Source organism: Osmerus eperlanus, chromosome 11 (genome assembly GCF_963692335.1).
Source record: "Osmerus eperlanus chromosome 11, fOsmEpe2.1, whole genome shotgun sequence".
Classification (NCBI taxonomy): Eukaryota; Metazoa; Chordata; class Actinopteri; order Osmeriformes; family Osmeridae; genus Osmerus; species Osmerus eperlanus.
In genome coordinates, this window is record NC_085028.1 from 9,159,357 (window position 1) to 9,182,157 (window position 22,801).

Sequence of the window (22,801 nt, forward strand, 5' to 3'; positions counted from 1 at the left end):
AAAACAGAGAGGAAGAAATAAAAGGCTAAAACCAGAAATCCTTTTAGGATTTCTTTATAAGCTGATAATAATATATGGATCTTATATTTGATACTGAATATAATGCTTAAAGTTATAGAACTAAATATGTTTAAATATGTCAAGTGAAAATCACAATACCCAGCAAAAGAGTACATAGTCACTCATGGTTACATTCATATTATTGTAATTCACACAGCAGCCGGTGAAGAGTTTGGTGACAAGACTGCTAGCAACGTAGCAGAAAAAATAAATAAAAACATGGCTAGAAATAAACCTTTGCATCACTACAGGGCTTTGGTACAAGACTGCACTCAGATGACCAGTCAGTTTAGACAAAGTTGAACAACAACAGTCCCAGAATTGTTGCCACGCTCACCAAACAGACAAAAACAAAGCTGGGTTACAGACTTTGGGTACACATCGAGTCTCCACTCATAGACACCGTCTCAATATATCCGGAGTTACACATGTAGGAACCAGGCTCTTTCCTCCATTTCAAGCTCACTGAACATCAACTGGCAAGATAGTTACAAACAAGAAGCGGAACCCGTCAACAAGGCGGACAAGGGAGAAAGTGACTTGTCAGTTTCAGCGGAAAGCATTTCAGGGCACAGAGTATTAGAGCTAGCATAACCATCTTGCATTAGGGGATGGACTGGCAAACTTTTATATAATTTGTGCCATCTACCAGTCGCCCACCCATGGCAATATGTTCATTAAACAATGTCGAATAAATATCGGTTCGAGGCTGGTAGATACAGTAGAGAAATGTTAATGCCTCAACCCGTCACCGTCATCGTTAGCCTATTAGCTAGACCTAGGCTACCTATATTTTCTCTGGTGTGCTCCACCCTTGTCTGTTGCCGTCACGACTTAACGACACACGCTGGCCATTTATAACACTTAAGTGATGTTATCCAAGTAAACATAAAGTAAACCAAAACAACTCCATTTCAAGATATCAATGTTGATTCTGACTAAAGTCAAAACAACCCAGCTAGCTAGCTTATGACACAAACGTTAAGATAAAAAAAATAAAAAATAAACTTCTAGTGCCATGTTCAGAAAGAGATGTTTCTTTCAGATTTGATCATGACTATGTCCAATTTATAGGGACAACCAAATAATATAAATATGGTAATGTTAACTGTCTGATTAGCTGGCAGTGGTAGGCTAGCTCTAGCTACGCCCTTTTCCAAAATAGGACTTGCTTCAGTACTGTAGAGACGTACTGTAGCTGGTCGCGTTAGCGCAGAACTTCTTTTCTGACTGACACTGCGTACAGAGCTGATCAACTATGTTATATATATATATATAACACCATGGTAACTGCAAGTTGTTTTAAAATGAAAACGGCCAATTTTACTGAGCATGACCTACATTGCATTGGATCGTCAGACATGCAGTTGTCTAGTATTACTAGTAGTAAGGGCGACACGGGCTTGCTAACAGTTTAGCTAGCAAGCGTCACGATTCGAAGGATTTTTTTTAACGCATGAGATCGAGTCGAGCATAGGAAATATCAAATTCAACATGGATTGTCTAGTTGAAATTATTGTAGTGGCGTTAGCTAGCTCTTTGATCTGCAATAACTTGCCAGATCATGCAGCAGTGTAATTAGATAGCTACTGTGATACTTTGTTTTCGGGCTGTGCTTGGTGTAACCCGACTGCAAAATTGTAAAAAAAAATGTAAATTGTTATTTGTCGGCTCGTTGTTGAAATATTACCACCCAGTGCTAGTGTCAATCCGATGGCTAGGATGCTTACCGGCGGTAGCCATCTGGCAGCTGCCAGGGCAAGTTTTGCATTCAGAAAGTTGACATTGGAATCAAATCGGCAACCACATAAATTTGTCAAAACAACCCTGTAGAGAACCAAATAATGTTAATTAACTTACAACAATTGCCTAAATCTATTGTCGATTATGAGCAATCTGTAAAGTCAGACAGTTTACATTTTAACATTCAACTCTCTTGACCAGCTACCTGCTGCTCCAAGCGGCCTATCCGCCATTTTGAGACATCGAAAGGAGGCGCAAAAATTACAGCCACATCGTCATTTTCCCTACCTAGCTAGATTTCTTCGATACTGACTGCCTTTAGGATGCGAAAACTACTTTAACTTACCCTATTGTTTATACTGGAGATCTTTAGCCAGTTGGAGCAATCATGCAACCCAAGAGGGTTTCGTAATGATGTTCCAAAATAAAGGACTAATGTTCTCGAGGTGAAGTGTAACGTCTTGTCTCTCTAGCAATCCTTGTTTTTTTCCGTACCGCATTCGCCTTCGGAGTCCGGACTCTGAAACCGGGCATGCGCACGAGCTTGCGTTAGCCAACTGACAGCGGCGCGCACGCCCTTGAGCACAGCCATATTTTTTGTGGAATATATATTTTTTTAAATACATTTTTATGAACTTACAATTCAACCTGTGTCTTTCTGGAGGTATTCAATTATTCTTCATTCGCTACGAAAAACTGCATAAAACAATCAATCAAATAATTGCATTTTGACGGCATTTAAATTCCATGAAAATATTTTAATTATCTCTGCACTAGGCTACTATTAGTATGTTTGCTAGCTATTTAAATGTCCAGAATTGAGAGCAAAACCCTTGTCGCATATGTAGGTTATTTAAAACTGTAACTCATGTGCTTGTGCATTGCCAAAAATAGGAAATTAATATAAAAATATTTCATGCTTTTCAACAAAGCTTGCAATATGCAGATTGACAAAGAGAGTAGTTAGCTAGACATACAATTTTCAACCAAATGTTATTTACTAGTTCTTTATTCATTTTAATACAAAAGCATACTCAGACCAAAAATAATTAGATTGTTATTTTGTAAAGAGCAACAGACAGGTACCATACAGCAAGGAAAGCAGACTTGAACACTATGTGCAGGAGGAATACAAAAAAAAGGAACCGTGTTGGTTCAAGAACGTAGCAGAACTAAACCCTCAGACAACCCTCAGTTGAGTTTCACAGACAATGCTAGCTGAACAGTGTGGGTTAGACAAAACCCTTGATGTGAACAGATCCTGGGGGGAATTTGCCCGAAAATGTTTTCCTCCAAGAGCCGTAAGGAAGGAAAGACATTCCTGCTTGCTCAACCTCAGTAAAACTTTGAAAGGCTGCTGATGGTTTCTTGTGGCTACTGAAGGACTGAAATGCAATGGGAAATAAAGTAGTAACAATTCTAAAGAACACAGAATGGGGACAAACTGGCTAATCTCACATATGCTACAGGATAATTGTCTGAAAACTATTTTTTATGTTAGTATTCAACAGTTCTCAAGATCAACACCTAATAATTTGTTTAATTAGAAATCTAAAAGGTCCAATGCATTAGTTTCCATTTGCTAACATTTCCATCAATGGCATTCACAATTTGTTTTGCTTCTGTGGACATTCATGATAAAACTGGTTTTAATACCAGAGGCAAAACCAAGTAACACAATTACTGAAACGTTATTGCTTCCACACTACCGAAACTGAACCAGTCTACAAAAATTCAAATCAGTTTATCATGCATTTACATGAAGATATACGGAAGTATATTGCTAAAGAATACAACCAACAATGGAATTTCACCAAATAAGAATTTGTGCCTTTGTTATTGAATAAAAGCACCATAATTCTTTGATTCATAAAAAAAAAATGTATTTATATGCAGACAAAGGTGTACTGATCTCTCTAAAAGAGTTTATTCTATCAGAAACTGTCAAAGCCACCAACGAGACTCAAGGGATTTGAACAGCATTTGCAATTGACCAAAAACTGTTTACATTTTCATTCATTGTAGTCATGAACAAAAGCATATTGAACAGTTAACACCAACACTGTGATATGCTCACATTGTTTCACATTACAAAAGCATTTTTCCTTGCTTTTGAGGAAGTACAATCTCTTGTGTACCACCCCATGGCCACTAGTGGTACTGAGACAAACATTCATGGAGAAGGTGGTCAAATTAGAGGGGAGGAAATGCAGATACACAACTCCTGTGTAACCCTATGACAAGAAAAACAAGGATCCATGGAAAGACCACCCCCATCCCCATTTAACCTTTAACAGGGCAACACAGAGTTGCAAAGGAATACTACCCATTTTATGAATAAATAGGCACAAATCACACACCAAGTTCCATTATTGTCTCAATCTGTTTTTTTCCCCACAGTATAACATAATAATTGGGGGGGGGGGGACGATTTTAGCTACAGTTTGTTTCTTATGCTTGGTAGTAGGCTTTATGTTTACAAAGCTTGCAATGTAAGTACAATGCAAACAGAATAGCAACAGTTCTTACATTAAGTGCAGGAAAAAGCTGCACTTTCAAAAACAAATCAGTTTCAGCATTATCTCTATTGCCTTAATCACATACATTTAGCCACAGCAACAATTTAGAAAGATATTCGCAAGGAAGGGACACATCGCATGTATACAAGCACACACAAACACACCAGTCTCTTTTTTGGTTTAATTACAATGAAGCAGCCCTTCTCAAACCACATTAGGTGGTGCAGTGTGTATTTATCCAGACAGCACTCAAAAGTGCACTCAATACAGCTGACGGCATCTGGTGGTAGGTGGTACACCAAAACATAATTTGGCCAAGTTGTGTCATTCTCTGACCAGTCTAATGGTGGGGAGAAGTTCATAGTATAAATCCCTCAGCAAATTTACAACACAGGTGACCAAGAATGTAACAAGAGAATACAAGTTGCATTAGTTGTCCCATGGTTTCTCTATGTGTATAAAAAAATAAAGCAGTTGGAAAATCCTGCTTAATAACCCAGTCATTATAACAACACAGCAGCAGCATCGTACCAAATTCCTGGCTGTCTGGTTCCCTCGGACTACATAAAACACACACAAACAAACAAACAAACATGCACATATTGGAAAAATAGAAGATTGAACACAGCTAATATAGATTATTTACTGTTCAAACCTATTCTGGACGTTTTCAAATCTGCCAAATTCCATCAACATTGATCCAGTACATGTCTAAACCCCAGAGACAGATTTATACATCTTTTCCTCATATATTTTCTATAAAAAGGACATGGCTTAAATTAATGGATAAATCAAGACCTAAATGGCTTCTTCTTCCCCTTCCATTTACAAAAAGATTTTCCTTATTTATATTTTTACTGAAAAACACAACAATCCATCTGAAAGATTGGTTGAGACCTAATGAAGGTGACATTTTAACCCATAGACAAAGCAGCCAACCACATGGTATAAAACCACGAAGTTGTCATGAACCATAGGGCAGTCAAGTTGATAGGTGATTGGTGGAAGGAGAATAACTGAAGAAATAATATAAACGGTAGTCAATACATTCTCCAGCCCAAAATTAGAATCTCTTATTTCAGTTTTTTCTTTTTTCTAGCTTCTCCCTAGTGCACAGTAAAAAGTCCCCTGAGTTTCAGGACAGGGTGCGTGTTGTCATTTGAGGTACCTTATCAGTGCCTACTCTTATGGGATGCCCTGATGTTTCAGTGGCTTTACAGGGGGAAGTAGAGGGATCCTGTGCTCTGAGTGGAGAGGGGCGGCTGGGATGGGAGAGTGAATAGTGGATAAGGCTCTGGTATACAATGTCATGGTCATCCTTGATCTCCTTCCCTAGAACCATTCACACACTGAACATGCACGCACACACACCTTCAATTTCAGGAGTGCTATCCGGCAATGCACCTTTCTGCCAAGAACTAGGACCAAGTGACTTTCAGATTGCACATGATTTCTTTGATTTTATACATTTTTTTCTTTTTTTTTTAAATACTCTCCCGCCCCATATGAAACTTTTCCACTTTGCACCTTGTATAATCTACCGCCTGTATTCATGTTTTCTGGTCTGCAGTGACCCATTCCCTCCCCCTTTTCTTTCATTTGTTGATTTTAGACAGCTCAGTTCTCAGGTCCGCGGGCTCAAAACAGATGGCTGTTGCATCACAGCCACCCCCTTGCAGAGTAGTAAGTGTTGGGAGGGTGGCTAGCATTAATCATCAATGGGAATTTTGTCCTCCAGCTCCAGTGGACTGTGCTCGGCGAGCTCGTCACTCCTTCCTGCTTCCTGGAGCTGCTGTCGCCTCTGCACCTCTGCCTTCAGGTTCTCCAAGTCCTTTTGGCTGCAGAAGGGTATATAACAACATGGATCACCATTCTGTCTAGTCGACAGTTAATGTTTAACTTACCAGACGGCTAATGACTGCAAATGGCAAGAGCCACAGCTTGGTTTACGACTGCTTTGACAATGAACATTGAGAAATCAGCAATTCACACATTCTGTGGCTGATGTGCAAATATGTCATAATGTATGGTCATGGGGTATTTTTTATTTGATTTATGAAGTCATTTTTTTCCCTTCACCTGAGAGGTATGAAAATGATGCCGTTTATGATGTTGAGCTGCTCCAGCACACTGGCCATACTGGGAGCTGTGAACTGGGAAACAACAATGTAAGACACAACCACACTGTCACCTCACGTATCCTTCTTTAAGCAAATAGACTGATCAGTAACACATAAGCAATTAGGCAAAATAAGTATTAGGAAATCCAAATGATTTCACTTAATTGCATTTCAAAGTGGCTCTTTAAAGACATGCTCAAAGACACTTACCTTGAGGGGCATGATGCTGGCATTTGAGCCATTTTTGTAAATCTCATTCATTGTTCTCTGCAGAGCCACAGCCTGCTGTGTGAGGTACTTCAGGTACTCAGAGCTCTCCTTCGTCTTCTCATGGGCCTCACCCACCTTCATGGGGAAACAGAGGGAAAGACAAAATGTAAGAAATGCAAGAGAATATATACATTATAGTCTTTACCACAAGATGGTTTCAGAATGATCAGAATCAGTTTTATACCTGGTTTTTGTAGATGGTGTAGCCCTCCTTTTCATGCTGTAGTGCAGAGCGGAACTCTGCCTTGCTTTCATAGACCCTTGCAACCAGATGGTGACTGCAAGACAAAACATGTTGGCTCATAAACATTACCCGTAAACAAAGTAAGATGATTGCCTTTTTAATTTGTCTCCCTCAGCAAATAATGCTGTAGTCTCTCTCCCTTACAATACCTGAGGGCCACTTTAAGGGACCGGGGCCCATGGTATTTGGAGTTGATGGCCAAGGCATTCTCCAGGAACCTCAGAGACAGATCGTACTCCATCACTCCATGCAGCACCAGGCCAATGTTACTCTACAGAAGATGACCAGGGACAAGATGGAGAAGAGGTACCAATTAAAATAATATCAAATAAACTCTAGAAGGGTAAGAACACATCCCATAACAACCTGAGTGAGAAGGTACATGACAAGCAAGGTTGAAAGAAGGTGGCAGCAATATACACAACACTCGGGTTTGAATGCGACATTGGACAAAGACCAGTTTCAAACTCACGTCTAGCAGCGCCATCTCAGGGTGGTCCTCCCCGCTGACCATTAGCATGAGGTAGCGGGCGCGGTACAGCAGCTTCAGTGCAGTGGACAGTTGGCCGTTGGCGAAACAGTACAGTGCCAAGTGCATCTGCAGAGAGAGAGTGAGGGCAATTTAGAGATGCCTAGTTAGAAGTCAAAAACATACTCAGCCAATTCACTCTTTCTTGCGGTAATGATGCAAACTTACATATTCTTGGATGGTGTTAGGGTGCTCAATACCAAGCACTCGTTCACTCATCAATACAGCCTTCTGCTGGTTACTGAGAGCCTAAGTGCAAAAAGATTAATACGTCATTACCATAATATAACACAACCTTCTGCAATTGTCAGGCAGCATGTTCTAAGTGTGAGTAGGTGTCTTTTTCTACCATTTACATTGAACTGTAACTGCTATATCCGTTTGTACTTATGGACTACAGAAATAGTGACATGGGTACTTAAAGATCAGTGTATGTGTGATGCTGATGTCGATCAGATCAGATCTGGATCTTACCTCAGCGTGGTCTCCCATGATGTAGTTGAGGCGTGCCAACAGGCGCAAGCAGGCACAGATCTCCACATGCATGGCCCCGTAGACGTTGTTGAAGAGGTTCAGGGCCTCATTGATCAGCTCACAACCCTCTTTCAGGAAACCTACAGACAAATCCGTAAAATCATACCCTGAGACTGCGTGTGTGTGTGTGAGAGAGATCCCACTCAGCATAACTAGTATTCTGACCTTGCTGCACTTTGGCCTGGCCGCTCTGGAAGAAGTGGAAGGCGTCAGAGGCTTTGGGGTTCACGTGCTTCACCACAGGGAAGATGTTCAAGATGTCCTCCTCGGTGAAGGCAGGCTTGTGGCGGCTGTCGAAGTTGTACTCCTTTATTAAGATCTAAGGGGGGGGGGGGGGGGAGACGGCAGGCAGGCTTGTCAATAAAAGACATGACAGCATCTAGACATCCTCAGTGTGTGGCATATAGGATGAAGGCATGTTACCTGGATGCCGGCTTTAATGGAGATTTCTCTGAGGAGGGTGATCTTCTGAAGGCCGTATTTCTCCACTGCCAGGTCCACACTCTCGCTGCATTACCACATAAACCGTGCCATGAACAGCATTGTTTTAGATAAATTTGGTTGGCATGGTAATGTTCAAAGATTTTGTTAACAATACCTATAGCTATATTCTCATGACATGCTACACTCTTCCAAAGCATTGTCAAATGCCACAAAACACTAATGTTAAAATATGGCATTCTGAAAACAAGACTGGAAGCGATGATCGCTTGTTTTGCTTTATCTTTACACAGTGGGCATCAAGCTTTTAGCTTATCGTGCTTGCATTCTGGCCAGAGCCAACTCACCAGTACAAGGTGAAGTGGTAGTAGCTCTGAGCCTCGGAGACTATGCTCTTCCACAGTTCGCTGGGCGTCAGGCTGGCCCATGCAGTGTTGTCCCCGCCTCCAGGGACCCTGTTTTTGCGTTTGCGGTTCTTGCGGCGTGAGACCAGCTCGTCAGTGGGCAGGTGTGCTACTGCATCGGCGAAGGAGCTCAGGAAGCAGTTGAGGAAGTGGCTAACTGCAGCAGAGAGTGCGGACAACTCCACACCCTGGGAGAGGAGGAGGAAGGAGTCAGAAACTGATCTGGCTGTTGTAAGGCTGTGGTGTTTTAGGAGAACAGTACTTGGTCCTTACTGAAACTGAGTGGTACCTGCAAACTACTGGGAAACTCACCTGGAGGTACGTCTTGAAGAAATGTTTTGCACATCTGGTGATCAACTCACTGATTCCTATTCTCTACAATAGAACAAAAAAATACCAGGGTTTAGTCAAATGTATGTACGTGTATGCCAACACATAGCTTTTCATTCTAATTCTCCTCTGCTGTCAAGGTGTCACACAGAAGTCAGGTTCAGGCTTACATAGAAATGCTCCAGCTGTGCCTTGGCAGGGGTCTTGTCAACAAACTCCAGCACATTGCCTAGGTAACGGATGTTGATGCCTCTCTGGTGCAGAGCCTCTGTCAGTGTGGCTCCATCCATGGGCAGAGCGCTGTGGTCCAGGCAGTCCTTCACCTGAACATGATAACATGCAATTCATCCACAGCCACACCAACACTCTGAAGCATATTCCAGTTAAGCTGGTATAAGTTATATCTCTGATGTTGTCCTGTGTTGCTGACCAGTGAAGGGATCTGACAGGACACCAGGAAGGCAGCAGCATCCTTCAGTAGCTGCTTCTGTTTCTGAATGTCCTCCACGCTGTCGTCAGGGAAACGCACGCCTAGAAGACAAACGGGTACCACCTTCATTATCACATGCCATTTTTCGAAGTCTCCCATCACACTGATATTTCATATACAGATGTATCCTTAAAGCATTGCAGTAATGACAAATAACTAAAATTGTGCAGACGGAAGAACCATTGCAGCCTTACCTGGCGAGAAGATATCTGGGTTGAAGCGGATGTCGAAGGAGGTGTTACTGATGGAGCCAACAGCTTTGCAGGCATTGAGGACTACTTCTCTGCTTTTAGGGTCTGGAGGGATGATGTGATTGGAAGAAAGACCAGAAAGGTAGGAGCAAATCATATTGAATGATTATACACACACAAAAAAATTAAATAGACAAAATGTATTATGCTGTATAATGAAGAGAAGACTGCTCTCACTTCAAATTCACAAGGAACTACTAACCACATTCCCATTCTGATGCAGAAGAAATTTAGAAAAAGCTATGTGGTCAGACATGCAAATCATCTTCTTTCTCCTTATAGGTATTACTCACACCCACCAATGGGAAACAGTCAAAAGATCAGGGGTCAAGGGAGGGTTAAGAGTTTTTCCACACCATAAGTGATTTAGTTTGATATGGGATAACTGGAGGCGCAGGGGTCCATGCTTTCCCCATACGAGGCGAGGACTGGACAGGGATACCCTGCCCGGTGGAGAGACACAGCTAAGGTAATAGCATTGCAGTGTCTATTAACAAACTAAGGCCGTGTTCACACTTGACTTCTTTTTTCAACTGCCTGTTAAAAAACAGCCGCCTTTTAAAAACTTCTAAAATACCGCAGCGCCCGACGCCTTTGAGTTCAATTTTCTCAACTTTTCAGAAAAGCGCTGGGTGATGTCCAGCCCCTATGTGACAGCTGACCAATCAGGACGAGGAGAGTAGGTACGCGTGTACCTTCCCTAGTAACCTTCTACCTTAGTTACCAGGTTATGGCTCCTCAAACGCCAAAGCTAAAGCAAGAAATTGCATTTTATTCGCCATAGTAGCTAGCTATCAATAAGTAACCAACAGAAAATAACGGATAATAATGTATCGCTAGAATGTATGATTCCCGTTCAAGTTACAGAATTCTTGCGCTGAAAGCGTTCAAAAAGCGCAGAAGGCAGCGCTTTTTTCAAAAAAATTAAGTCAAGTGTGAACACAGCCTAACTTGAGAATACTCTTACTGAGTAGAACTCCCAAGCACATTTATACTACACGCTCTCCCAAGTACCCACGCAAACACACTAAGGTTACTGTTGCATTTCTCCACCAGGTTCACCAGGCTCTCCCAGGCTCTTCCTTGCCTTCTCTATTTTTGCTCCCTGACGTGTTTGGTAACGTACCAATACCGGATCCATCTTCCGCCACTAAGGACTCGGCCAGCTCTTTAGCCTGGGCTAACCCTGGGATACTGTCCTCTGGCTCCTTACCCTCCAAGGGGCTCTCACACTCTCCATTCTGGGTGGCGGTGGCAACAGGTTCCGAAGGCCCGTTGGTGGTGGTCGTGGTTGTAGCGGCCTCCTGTGTGGGTGTGGTATGGGTGCCGTCGAGCTGAGCCGTTTTAGGGGCAGCTTCTGTAGGGGCGGCGGTGGCATCAGCGTTGCTCTCTGTGAGGGTTTCAGTGGAGGTCTCAGAGGAGTCCGTGGAGGATTCGGGGGTGTCCGTCAGGAGCGGGGCCGGCGGTGCCTCGAGGGCAGGGCTGCTGGTCTCTGTAAGGGCCGCTACCTTGTTTTCTTTGTTGGCTTTCTGCTGCATTAGCTGAAGTGCTGCCATCTTCATAAAAAGGAGGTATCTGGAAAAAGAACAACATGTGGTGTCAAGTATACCGAGGAACACTGAACAGTCTTGTATTATTGACATGGCTACTTTTAGGTTTCCCAGCCCCAACCGACACGCATTCTGCCTCGCTCCTTTACCTGTGCTCCACAAAGGCCTCGATGAGGTCCTGTCGCAGGCAGGCCAGGCGGTGGCGGTGCTGACGTGGGAAGCCTTGTCTGACGCACTCCGGGGCTACGTCCTCACCCTCCACAGGGAGGAAGTTCAGGTCAGGGGGGAAGGTGCGCAGCAGGTCCAGAATGTAGTGGCGCCCGTCGTTGCCGATGATCCCCTTACACTCGACAGAGGAGCACAGCTCCACAGACTCGTCCTTCTCGTTGAGGACACTGTGTTTCTGGACCTGGATAGAAAAACACGTTTGGTTGCGGAGACCATGTGAGACAATCCCCAAAGCAAGCCTCTGTATTTCCACTCTTGTTAAAGAAAGTAAAAAGGAGTCATCAAGACCCCCGTCGTTGTCAAGAGGAAGTCAACTCCTTGAGACAAAGAATGTGTGGAGTCTCCCTCACCTTGAGTGGCCGGCTCGTCTTCTCCAGCAGCTCCAGGTACTTGGTGTGTGACACTACAGTCTTTCCAAAGTCGATGGAACCATAGATGACGCTCTGTTCCTGCTCCCGTTCCAGGATACCAGGAATGATGGACTGAGCCGTCACACGGTAACCGCGGTAGTCGACGACGACGGTCCCTAGGGTGTACAAGCCTTCGACGTCCACCGCCCCATACGCTCGGACGCCGTTGAGGTCGTTGGTGGGGGCGGCGTGCGCGGCGGCGTCCCCGCCCAGCTCCCGGTAATGATCGCGCACGTCAAAGCCCAGGCTGAAGAAGATGTTGTTCCAGATGAACATCTGCATGCGGGTCTCCTCTCCGGGGTTGATGGCCATGACGTTGCCATCAATCACCGCCATGGCGCCACGCGTGGCAGCCGCGGCAAAGTCACTGTGTACCTGAGAGGAGACGGAAGAGGACATGGGGAGCTTACAAAATCTGGAGAAAAATAACTGAATAGAACATCTATAAGAGGGAAGAACAATGGTTTAGATTATAAATAGTACAGCTAAGAGCAAGATTAGCAGGAGGCCGAGTCATGGTACCGGGTACCTAAAACCAGAGAGCAGCTGAGGAACGTACCTTGAAGATAGCCCTCTCTCTCAGTAGGCGTTCTGGAAGGTTCTTACGGGCCAGTTCTCTAGTGGTCTGGAGCTCCTCGTTCCAATCTCTTGTCTGCAAACAAACAGACCCAGACAGTTAAATAACTTTGACTTCCATTGCTCCAACACTTCAAAACTGTCATGATTACCACTGTTCAGCCACCATTGGCATTTAAACCCTCCTCACCTGTCCAGGTATGTGTTCCTCATAGCCCAGACGGGAGGTGTAGGCGTCCTCTGCCCTCACACAGTCCATGGCGTGGTCCATCTGTGGCGCTGTCCAGCTATACACCTGGAAAGGTGTGGCTATCCTCTCAAAGGGATGCCTCTGTACCCTGCAGCCAACGACATGAATATAAGCAGATGGCGACTGGGAAAACTTGTGACTCAAGCTCCTTCATCAGACACATTGCTGACATGGACAAGGCTTCCAGGAAGCAGCGTTGTCACATGACAGGAAGAGGAGCAGGTGGAGGAGTTACCTTTTCTTCTGTAGGGCGGTGAAGTTCTTCTTGAAGGCTGGGCTGACCTGGCTCAACAGCTCCACCAGGGAGTGGCTCAGGAAGCTGGGGTTTGCTGGCTTGGGGTTGAAGGTGTAAGTGGTGGACCTAGGAAACGCACGTCCAAACACATTTGGTCAAAACCAGTGCAGTCCCAAAACAAGTACAGTCAAATCAAACATAATAACACGTGCTTACAAAAACCTTTCAAACAAACCCATTGAGCTTGCGCCTAACATTTAGGACTGAAGGCCATATCTTCAGACCTTAAATGCTATTTCAGATCAACAATGTGACAACAGGTAACCTCATTCAAATGGAATCACACACAATCCAGGCGTCAACGCACACACATTTAACCATGTACGTTGGTGGTGTGTCTAACCCTAGCTTCCCCTACAAGGCATGGCTGAGGTGGCCAGTCTTACTGGTTGAGGTAGAATCCCCGGGTGGAGGCGGTGATGCTGATGTGCCGCTCCTCCACCGTCACCATGTACAGGTACATGAGGTCACCGTGCATCTTCCTGTTCCCCGGAGGGGGGTTCCAGCCACTCATGGTCAGGACTTTCAGGCACAGCGTGGGCTGGGAGGGACGACAATACAAATAACAATCATCACCGTCATCATATGTGAGTGGAAAAGGGAGAAATGATATGTTATAATTAACATCTATGGCTGTTTATAGCTGATTTAACTTCTTGTACTCGCTTTGAATTATATTATTGTTGCTTGCTTTCCTACAGGTACACTCTTGCACTTGGAGGTTCATGTTGTTTAATTGTAACTTGTTCAACTACGTGCTCTTATGTTTCTTCCCATTGGCACTTATTTGATTTTCACAATGTATTCTTCATGTTTTGGCTACCCACAATGTTTTTGGGGCGTTCTCGTTGTTTATGATCATTGACCTATACACTTTTGTAAAGCTCTCTCTTGGAAGTCGCTTTGGATAAAAGCGTCTGCTAAATGAATAAATGTAAATGGTTAACATCTTTCACTACATACCTTCCAGTCCTTGTTCTGTGGCTGGAGGGGCACCAGGGGGCGATCTTTGCTGCCGGGCAGGATGTGTTCAGGGGGGGTACAATCAATCTGCTCGAGCTCACTACCTTTCTTCTTCCGCTTTCCGCTATCTGCAGCAAAGGCACCAAGAACGTCAAGCTTTCCTGCTACAAAGGCTAGGTTACACACAGACATGAATATGCATGCACCAGATGGAGGACTGTCCTGCACGGAATACTAACCATCTCTTTCCAGTCAACTCTTTTTGGCCATTACGCAAACTCACGCACACAGAGACACACGGATGATTCGCCCACAACAACACACGCACCACCTCACATTCAGACAGACACAGACGCACCTCCCAGGTCCCCGTCGGTGAACAGGCTGAGGAAGGAGAGAGAGTTGCAGTCCACTCCGTTGTAAGAGTCTGACGGGTCGAGGCTCTTCAGCAGGTCTCTGATGTGGCGCACGTGGATCCGAGCCTCGCGCACGGTGTACGGCTCTGAGGAGCAGGTGATGGATAGAGGAACATAGCATTGGTCTTTTGTCTCTGGAGCTTGTGTTTTGTTGTGACTTTTTATGAGCAATGAGGGTGGAGAAACAGACAGGGGGAGGTCACCGTGAGGTTGCATGTATGCTCCCTGTCGTCCTTTAGTTTGAATGTATTTACAAGAAAGGAGGCTTGGACAACAGGAAAGTATCTATGGTACCAAAACAAAACTATCCAATTGCTGATATAGAAAGATGTGATGAGTTTGAGACCCCCATCCTGTACTTCATAGATCTCAACAACCTGAGAGAATTGTATGGGCGCAAGCAACATAGCATTAGCTCCACCTTGACCTTTGTTGAACTCAGGGTAGGTTTTACAGTCACACTAATTATAAATTGTTAAATATCTTCAGACCTACGACATCCTGACGTCTTTGGGTTAGAATCTAGACCTTATCTGTGAAGGGGGAGGGGTCAGAACGCCTGGCTACGTCTCGATTCCGTCGTACCTTCCACAACTTTGAGCAGGGAACCCTCCTGCAGGCCCTCAATGGACTTTAACTCTGCAAAGTTGTCCAGCACATTGCCATCCAGCTGCAGGGAGAAACAGGTGCGGTGGCAGGTGTCCTCACGGTCCATCAGCACCTGGTGAATCTCCTGCACCATCTCCTGAGGAGAAACCTGGTGGTTGGGGAGAAAAGACTTGTTGACTGCTCACCTAATTCATCTCCTGGCAATCACTTTAGCATTAATCTGATTGGATAACACATGTACCTGGAGGTCAAAGGGTTCTGTCCCAGGTGCTTGGATCTTCACAGTGAACCCTGTATCCTGTATCACAATAACTTCTTGTTCATTAGACTCATCCCCGCCATCTGTGTCACCTCCCCCGTCCTGCTTCGACTCTGCCTCGTCCTCTTGTGCCCCGTTGCCATTCATCACCGCGGTGTCCGCACCGTGTCCTGTGATTGGAGAATTGTTGAGAAGTCACATCAGCTTTATTTGGAGGTCATATGTGACCATGACGAGTAGTCTCACTCTCAACTCAACCTTCAGCAGGCAAATAACTCCAATAAACCCCTCAGATGAAACCATAATCCTATCAGTGAATTAATAGGTCTAATCTCTTGCATCTAATATAACTATAAAGTGTGTGTAATCTGTGTGAACATGTATGTGCCTCGATTATCTCAAGAACCAGGCATTGTCTGAAGTTGAAATGCGACCATCACAAGCTACATAATCATTTGTGAAAATGTACCAGAGCTTTGACAATTTGTTCAAAAGAATGAGAAATTGCTTTTATGATGTGCATAAGTGACTAGATGATGTGAAGGAAGCATTTTGAGAATTTCAATTGTGATCTGAGAAATGTAGCTACCAACGCCACTGAGAAAACTCACCAGCACACAAGTTGTTTGTGTGTCACACCGATATCTTACTCGCCCATTGCATCACATACACTGTGGCGCACAACACCCAGATCACAATAACACTAGCACAAGACCTAAACACACTCATGAAAGAGGCCTTGACATTAAGCCATAGAAGCTGGCAGCCAAGTAAAGCAGACCATGGCAAGCAGCTAGCTGGGTCACACACATAGATCCTGGATGACCTAACTAGGTACTTCATGAAATATTGATGGATAGCAGCGAACAAACAAAGCACACCTCTGCTGGTGGTGGAGGATGCAATGGTGTGTTCCTCTGAGCCTGAGGCCAGTATTCATGTAGCAGTATGAAATGGAAGGACAGAGGAGAAATACTATCATACTCTGACAATAACAATTAGAACTTTTTGAAGAATTCCAGCCATGCCACCAATCATAATTTAGAGTAAACATCGAAAACAACATGGAGAGCAGCCAAACTCAAACTAGGCTGGAAATGTTATCCTTACTTTCCCTCAAATGTATAACGGGACCTGCTAAAGCCAGTGATGTGGCAACTGGGAGGATGTTTGGGGGGATGTTGCAATGCTGAGGGTTTGCGCCATACCAAAGGTATTTAGTCCCACATCACTGGTGGCTTGGCATGAGTGACAAGCACGTTACTGTAGCAGCTTGGCCAAGCAACTGTTCTACCAAACAGATCATTTGACTTCACCACCCTTTGTCGTGTAGCAGCAATATCCTGGAAGTGCTAGTTGGTTAAAGGCTGACTAACAGCTTTATCACTAGGGTTCTAACTAGAGTGAAGGCCACATGGATCAATCAGAATTAGTTTGAGGTCAACAACCGCATTCTAAAACTGACCATATATCCAAATGTTTACTTGCACTTTTTTGAATTGCAGATACCCTAGAAGTTTCAGTCCTTCATGTGCCTCCATCTAAAACAATTCTCCACCTGCCTTCTGAACTGATATTCAGTCAGGGGGAAAAAACAGAGGTGAAACTAGTTGCACTCCTTCTGGGTTAACAAATATAGCCGAGTAACCCTTTCAGAAGGGACTTCTCACAAGAGCTTTTTACCACTAGCTTTATTTTGTCACTTCAACCTCATTACAACAGTAAGGCCAGGATGCAACAAATGGAACCAGGGTGGTTGCCATGCATGAAGTGAGAGCAGCAGAGTTGGGCCTGTGAGTGGTGTATGATTTGTTTGCTCCCTTAGCCAACAACTGCCGTGCGTCCTTGTTCATAGTCAAGGGTAAAGCTATGTCAGGGTTACCACGACGAAGGAGGAGGAGGGGGGGGGGGGGGTCCAACAGCTGGCCCTCCCCTAATTCCACTAAGGGGAAATCCACCAAGAAAAAGTGTGAGAAAGACGACTAGAGAGTGGAGAGAGAAAGATTGCACGCTCTGAATGGCAAACACAAGGCCAAGGCTCGACAATGCTAAAATGACTAGTACAGGATAGACACCAGCGCTTCTGATCGGGCTGCAGTGTCCCTGTGTGGAGGTAGGATGTGAGTCTCAAAAGGAGGGTAAGCAACTGTGTTTTAGAAACTGGTGAGGTGACCTCATGATGCTTGTTTCCATGAGCTGAAAACATCCTTTAAAATGTGAGGAAGAAGACTGATGGCTGGCTACTTTAAATGCCACCCCATTCTGTTACATCTTTCATCTCTCCATCCATGCATGGATTAAATTGGGGAGGGAGGGTTTTGTTTGGGGTAATCCAGCAACCTAATTATTGCTAAACCACCACAATTGGCCACTCAGCAAATGGAACCAAGGAGGAGGGGTGTGAGAAGAGGATTGGGGGACGAGTCAGAAAGGCCAATATTAAACATGGGGATCGATACCCGGTTCTGTAAGGACCCGGTTCCAAATTTCTCAAAACCCGAAGATCAATAAGGTCCGATCTTATCGATACCGCTATCGAGACTAGGTAGGCTAATATAATGTAACTTATGTCTCGAGAGAGAAGTTATGTCATTTAAATCAAATCACTGGTGCACAAACATACATCGATTGTCTAATAAAATTACTAAATTCAATTGAATGGCCTGCCAACCGCCTTTAAACTAAAAGAAGACTAATTTAATTGGCTCACGCCCTACCTTTAGCTGATGCACATTGTGCATCAGCTAAAGGTAAAATGCATTCGACTGTCTTCGAGAAACAACGGTGCCAACTCCAGCTGCCTGACAATCCTCCTCCTCAACCCAAGTTTGCATGGTGCATTGGGCTGCGAAGTCAGCGCAACCCAACTTCGTAGCAAGTATCCATCGTTGACAATAATAAGCCTCAATAATAAAAGCCAGGGCTCTACAGTGCAACTATTTCACTCGCCTAAGCCCCTAAAATTTGATACGTGCGCAAGTTTACGAGCACAGTCAGTGTGTGAGTAAAGACTAGCCTCCCCCGCCCCGCTGCTGATCATTCAAAACAGTCACCGGGAGCATGGCTCTGTGGGCTGCTTAAGCAGCTTGTTAAACAATAACAGAGACAGAACAAAATAGGGATGAGATAAGGAAAGTTTGGTTAGCTGGACATTTAGCTAGATCAGGTGCCTTTTGTTGAAACGTGTTAAAGTTTTCATAAAGTCTTGAACAATGATGGCTTGTCAATGTCCCTTTTTTTCAACCAACCAATCATCAGTCATTTATACTATTTACTCATCCAGGTTGTGGATAGTACATCTGTAGTGGACAATTGTAGATTTAGCCAGAGCCAGGATCCATTGTGCCAATATGTGCTCCTTTTATCCAGCTTCCACCTGAGAGCAACACATTCCCCTTGTTCTATGACATCTGTTTTACTTAAGTTATTGTTATAAATGTTGTTCAGTAATCTTGTTTACATAAAGTGTGGCGTGGGTTGTGTGGGTGCTGCTATATGTTTAACATTTGCCAAATTCATTCATTTAGATGATGGTTAGCTCAAACTCACCCCAGAAAAGTATCGCTAGTGGTATCGATAAAGACTTGCATCGTTAAGCAGTCTCGAAAATGGTATCAATATCGATACAAATTAACGATCCCCATCCCTACCGATCACACACAACAGGTTAGTATGTGGAGCCAGACTAACCCTTTTTAGTGCTAATTAAATTGTATTCAGTATAATACTGTGCAAGGCATTAGACTTTGGGCCCCTGGTAACTCAGCAAATTAAGAAGGACAAGAGCCGAGCACAAACATTTCATCACAAGCGAGCATACTCCACTGTGCGAGTAACCTCTTCCTTTCATTTGGTTTGTTACTTTTCCTTGAAGTTACAGTTATACAAAACTCTGACAGTGCAGAGTCAAATCAGAAAATCTAATGTTATGGCCACTTCCTCTCTCCCTTGAAGAAAATCAAGTTTATGAGTGGCTAGGCTAATCCAACAGGCTAGCCACGTCTTTCCTGTTTGTGCTAAGCCGTTTTATCTCTCAAGGTTTGGCACAGTTTGAGCACACGTCTTGCTTTGACTACAGATTAATTAATTCACCCGTCCACTTTACGGACCTTGACATGGGTCTACCGACCACGGTTGCTGGCATGGCAACAGGACACAGACAAGCATGTCAAAGGAAAAGAACAGAGTGAGGATTTATTTTGCTTGATTCATTATACCACAAGATGGCAACCTGGCAAGGGAAAAGCTGTCTGCAGAGTCATGCTTCTGCATTCAAGTTTCAGAATCCAATGAAAATGACAGTATGAAATATGCTTGTTGACGTGACTCGACCTCAGATTGTGCTCCAAGGTAGTGGAATGACCCAGGGTGAATGAGAAATAGTAGATAGGTCTCAAAATTGTCTTAACCACAACTACTGATCAGACAACACAGCCTAACCTGGGCTTAACTAAAAGTGTTATTTTTCTCTTCAGGAAAACATTCCTAAACTCCATAAAAGACCCAGGCATGCTATGGAGGACAAATGGCAGTTGGTCATTGACCCTAAGGATTAAACAGGTTGTCTCTTTGCCCAACAGGAGCCTTAAGCCTCATAAAACCACTAATGGACCCCCTTACCCCAATCTGTCAAACCAACTTGCGCTGCCTGGAAAAACAAATGCTGGCAGGCCTCAATGCTAGCATTGTTTTGGTGTTGGTCCAGCAGTCCTATAGTTGTTCGTTCAACAGGCTCTGATGAGTTCATTACATGAACTTTGAGAAAAGTAATTAAGCCGAAAAGGATCTTCCTTTTAGATTCACTGGTCAAAATACTTGAACGTATTGGTAAACGTTAACATAATGACCATCTGAAATATATTGATTTTAATAACCATTCCAAGAAGTCAAGTTCTAACAACCGAAATTAATGGTTTTGTATACATTTTAGCATGAGATGATAAGGTTAGAAAAACATGTGCACAACCCTGTATTTAACAGACACAAAGGTATTCATAGATAACTGGAATTGATGCTGCACTGTAACAGTTTAATGAGGATCTGCAATTAACTTCAGACACAAATCAGGCATGTACACCAATAGTGACTGATTCAAAAAAGCATCTGTTCTACACATGGAAAACAAAGCAATTCCAAAGTAGACCAACTCAATAAATTATAATCTATTTCTAGTGCATGACAGTATGTCATGTAAAAAATGTAATCTTGAAAGAGATTAGCACAAAGAAGTGCACAACAGCCATCAGATTATGACTATGACAATTTGTTGTAATGAATTATAACATGAATATTTATGCTAAACTTAAACTGATAGCAGTTTAAGGTACGCTATATCTTGGCTATAGGTAGGTTATATCTTGTACAAGCAAAGTCATTCAAATGACAGTCCATCCACATATTAAATCTGATCGTGTTGAATAATTTTCCATGTAGAAAAACAGAGGGCATAATGGCAATACCCAACTCAAGGTCCTATCAAATGTGACATAGAAGAACGCAGGTTTTTAGAGAGGGCTTGCAAGCTAAAGTTGTGTAACTAAAATGGCCTAACAATCAGGAACCCGAATCTACCTGGCTGCAATAATCCACGATCCTTCAATCGATTGATTGTGTGACATGAAACAACTTTGCTATAATGTCACTTACCAGCTATATGACTGTCTTTATGTGTAAAGTATAACCTTCTCTTCCCGTGCATGCACGATGACTTTTTCTCAAAAGCGACCGCTTCCGCTTCCCGGTCGAGGAACAGCCAACCTCTACAGTTCTGCATGGGGGTGGGTTTCCCCCCCCGAGGTAATTTACAAACTGACAAGGGAATTTAGTGCGCTAGATAGTTACATCCACATCACATTATCATGACACCAACTCATAAGCCACATTTCTTAAAACGCAGTTTATCTGATAAGAAAACACTAAGGAGCCGCCCGCATGACAACCAAACCCCCTCAGTTCTTACTTGATGTGTAGATCCACTGAAGGTGACCTTCAGTTCATTCGTTGGTGTCTGCTCTTACAGAACATGTGCGTAAGGACTCAATAACTGTCTTCTATTTGTCAGTCATTTTTGTTAACTTCCACCTTCGTTGTGATTTCCATTTATTTTAGCACTGCGCCACCAGCAAGTCGCTGAAATGTCAAACTAGCCAACATCCTCATTGTGAGGCCAGCAGATATGTAGCTTGCTATTAGCTACATAGCTTGCTATCCGAAAACACATTCATTCATTGAAATACTAGCTTGGTAAAGGTTCAGCTTTGTAGCGTCGCTTGATTGGGCGGTCGGTTAAACATCACGTTACCTCTTCCATATGGCTTAGCTAATGTAAATCATCGACTTCTTAATGCTCCTTGGTTGGCTAGCTAAAAATGTAGCTAACAACTAACTCGAGTATTACATTGCAAGCTCATTAGCTAGCTGCTTCCCATCAACCGCCTCGAAGACAGCTCCTAACTCAGTTAACCGCTAGATAGTTGGGACTATGGCCCATTGTATGGGTAAATGTTCTCATTAGTTTAGACAAGGACAGTAACTCAGATCATCATATTGTTTGCAGTGCTAATGGTCTTGGCTGCAGCTATGACTTGTAACTGGTTGTGATATTAGAAGTCATTTAAGACCAATCATACATGCTATCACACAATGACTTTTTAGCAAGATAGCTAACTGAAATGCAATGTGCCGACCCATGCATGTAGACAGATTGAACTACAGTTGCTAGCAATCACATTGTCTAGCTTTGACATTTACCGCAAGCACAGGGGTCCTTCACTGATGTGGTGGTCTCTTTGCTGTCCGGCGTCTCCCCACCTTCTTCTGCAAGATCAACCGCGTTACAGTTGGGTACTGACGCCGGGATTTCATCCGTTTTGCTCACCATTATGTGACAATGAGAGAGTGACAGCTATCTATCAAAGGTGGCAACAGAATTCCGTTGCTCAAACGTGTGATGTAAACCCAAAAATGTGCTTCCTACAGCTATTAGGCTAGGTAGCTACACGCAAAGGGTACGATCTTACAAAAACAAGTCTGCCAAGGAAGGACAGTGCTTGACATAGCAACCACACGTGGTTTTCCTCCTCCCCTTGACCCCTTTGCCTTTGCGTCTCGTCCCACCTCCAAAACGTCTGTCTACGGAAAGCGTACTATGACATTTGGGCAAAAATCTTTTTATCAGGTTCTGGAATCAGTACTTTTGCTCATGTGATAACAATACATTTCTATAGAATATTCAATAAACGTAGAAACCTTAGACGAACCATTTCATAGATATGGCACACCACCAAATAGCATTGCTTTTGAGAGATTAT

The 22,801-nt window shown here is 43.7% G+C and overlaps 2 protein-coding genes across 4 annotated transcripts in view; both read right to left on the reverse strand.

The window, feature by feature from the left end:
• The window catches only part of pafah1b1a (platelet-activating factor acetylhydrolase 1b, regulatory subunit 1a), a 29,668-nt gene extending 27,344 nt beyond the window's left edge, over nt 1-2,324 (reverse strand). The window contains exon 1 of the mRNA XM_062472822.1: nt 2,150-2,324. The gene's annotated coding sequence lies outside the window, so the exon portion shown is untranslated. The remainder of the gene's footprint in view (nt 1-2,149) is intronic.
• Nucleotides 2,325-2,794: 470 nt separating this feature from the next.
• On the reverse strand, nt 2,795-22,575 carry cluha (clustered mitochondria (cluA/CLU1) homolog a). 3 transcript variants are annotated; one of them, XM_062472818.1, is made up of 27 exons: nt 22,242-22,575; nt 15,474-15,661; nt 15,209-15,380; nt 14,566-14,709; nt 14,208-14,335; nt 13,631-13,785; nt 13,185-13,310; nt 12,890-13,037; nt 12,683-12,775; nt 12,064-12,498; nt 11,635-11,894; nt 11,062-11,510; nt 9,879-9,980; nt 9,625-9,725; nt 9,365-9,517; nt 9,177-9,239; nt 8,808-9,052; nt 8,443-8,527; nt 8,185-8,338; nt 7,960-8,099; nt 7,654-7,734; nt 7,429-7,554; nt 7,106-7,227; nt 6,897-6,990; nt 6,653-6,787; nt 6,402-6,475; nt 2,795-6,160 (listed from the first exon to the last, which is right to left on the reverse strand). In XM_062472818.1, the coding sequence occupies exons 1-27, from the start codon at nt 22,369-22,371 to the stop codon at nt 6,031-6,033; spliced, it is 4,233 nt and encodes a 1,410-aa protein (XP_062328802.1). In that variant the 5' UTR covers nt 22,372-22,575; the 3' UTR covers nt 2,795-6,030. The 3 variants fall into 3 exon arrangements, with proteins under 3 accessions (XP_062328802.1, XP_062328804.1, XP_062328803.1); XM_062472820.1 differs by having other exon boundaries at nt 11,149-11,510; nt 22,242-22,574; XM_062472819.1 differs by lacking the exon at nt 22,242-22,575 and adding an exon at nt 21,138-21,277.
• Between the last annotated feature and the right edge of the window lie 226 nt (nt 22,576-22,801).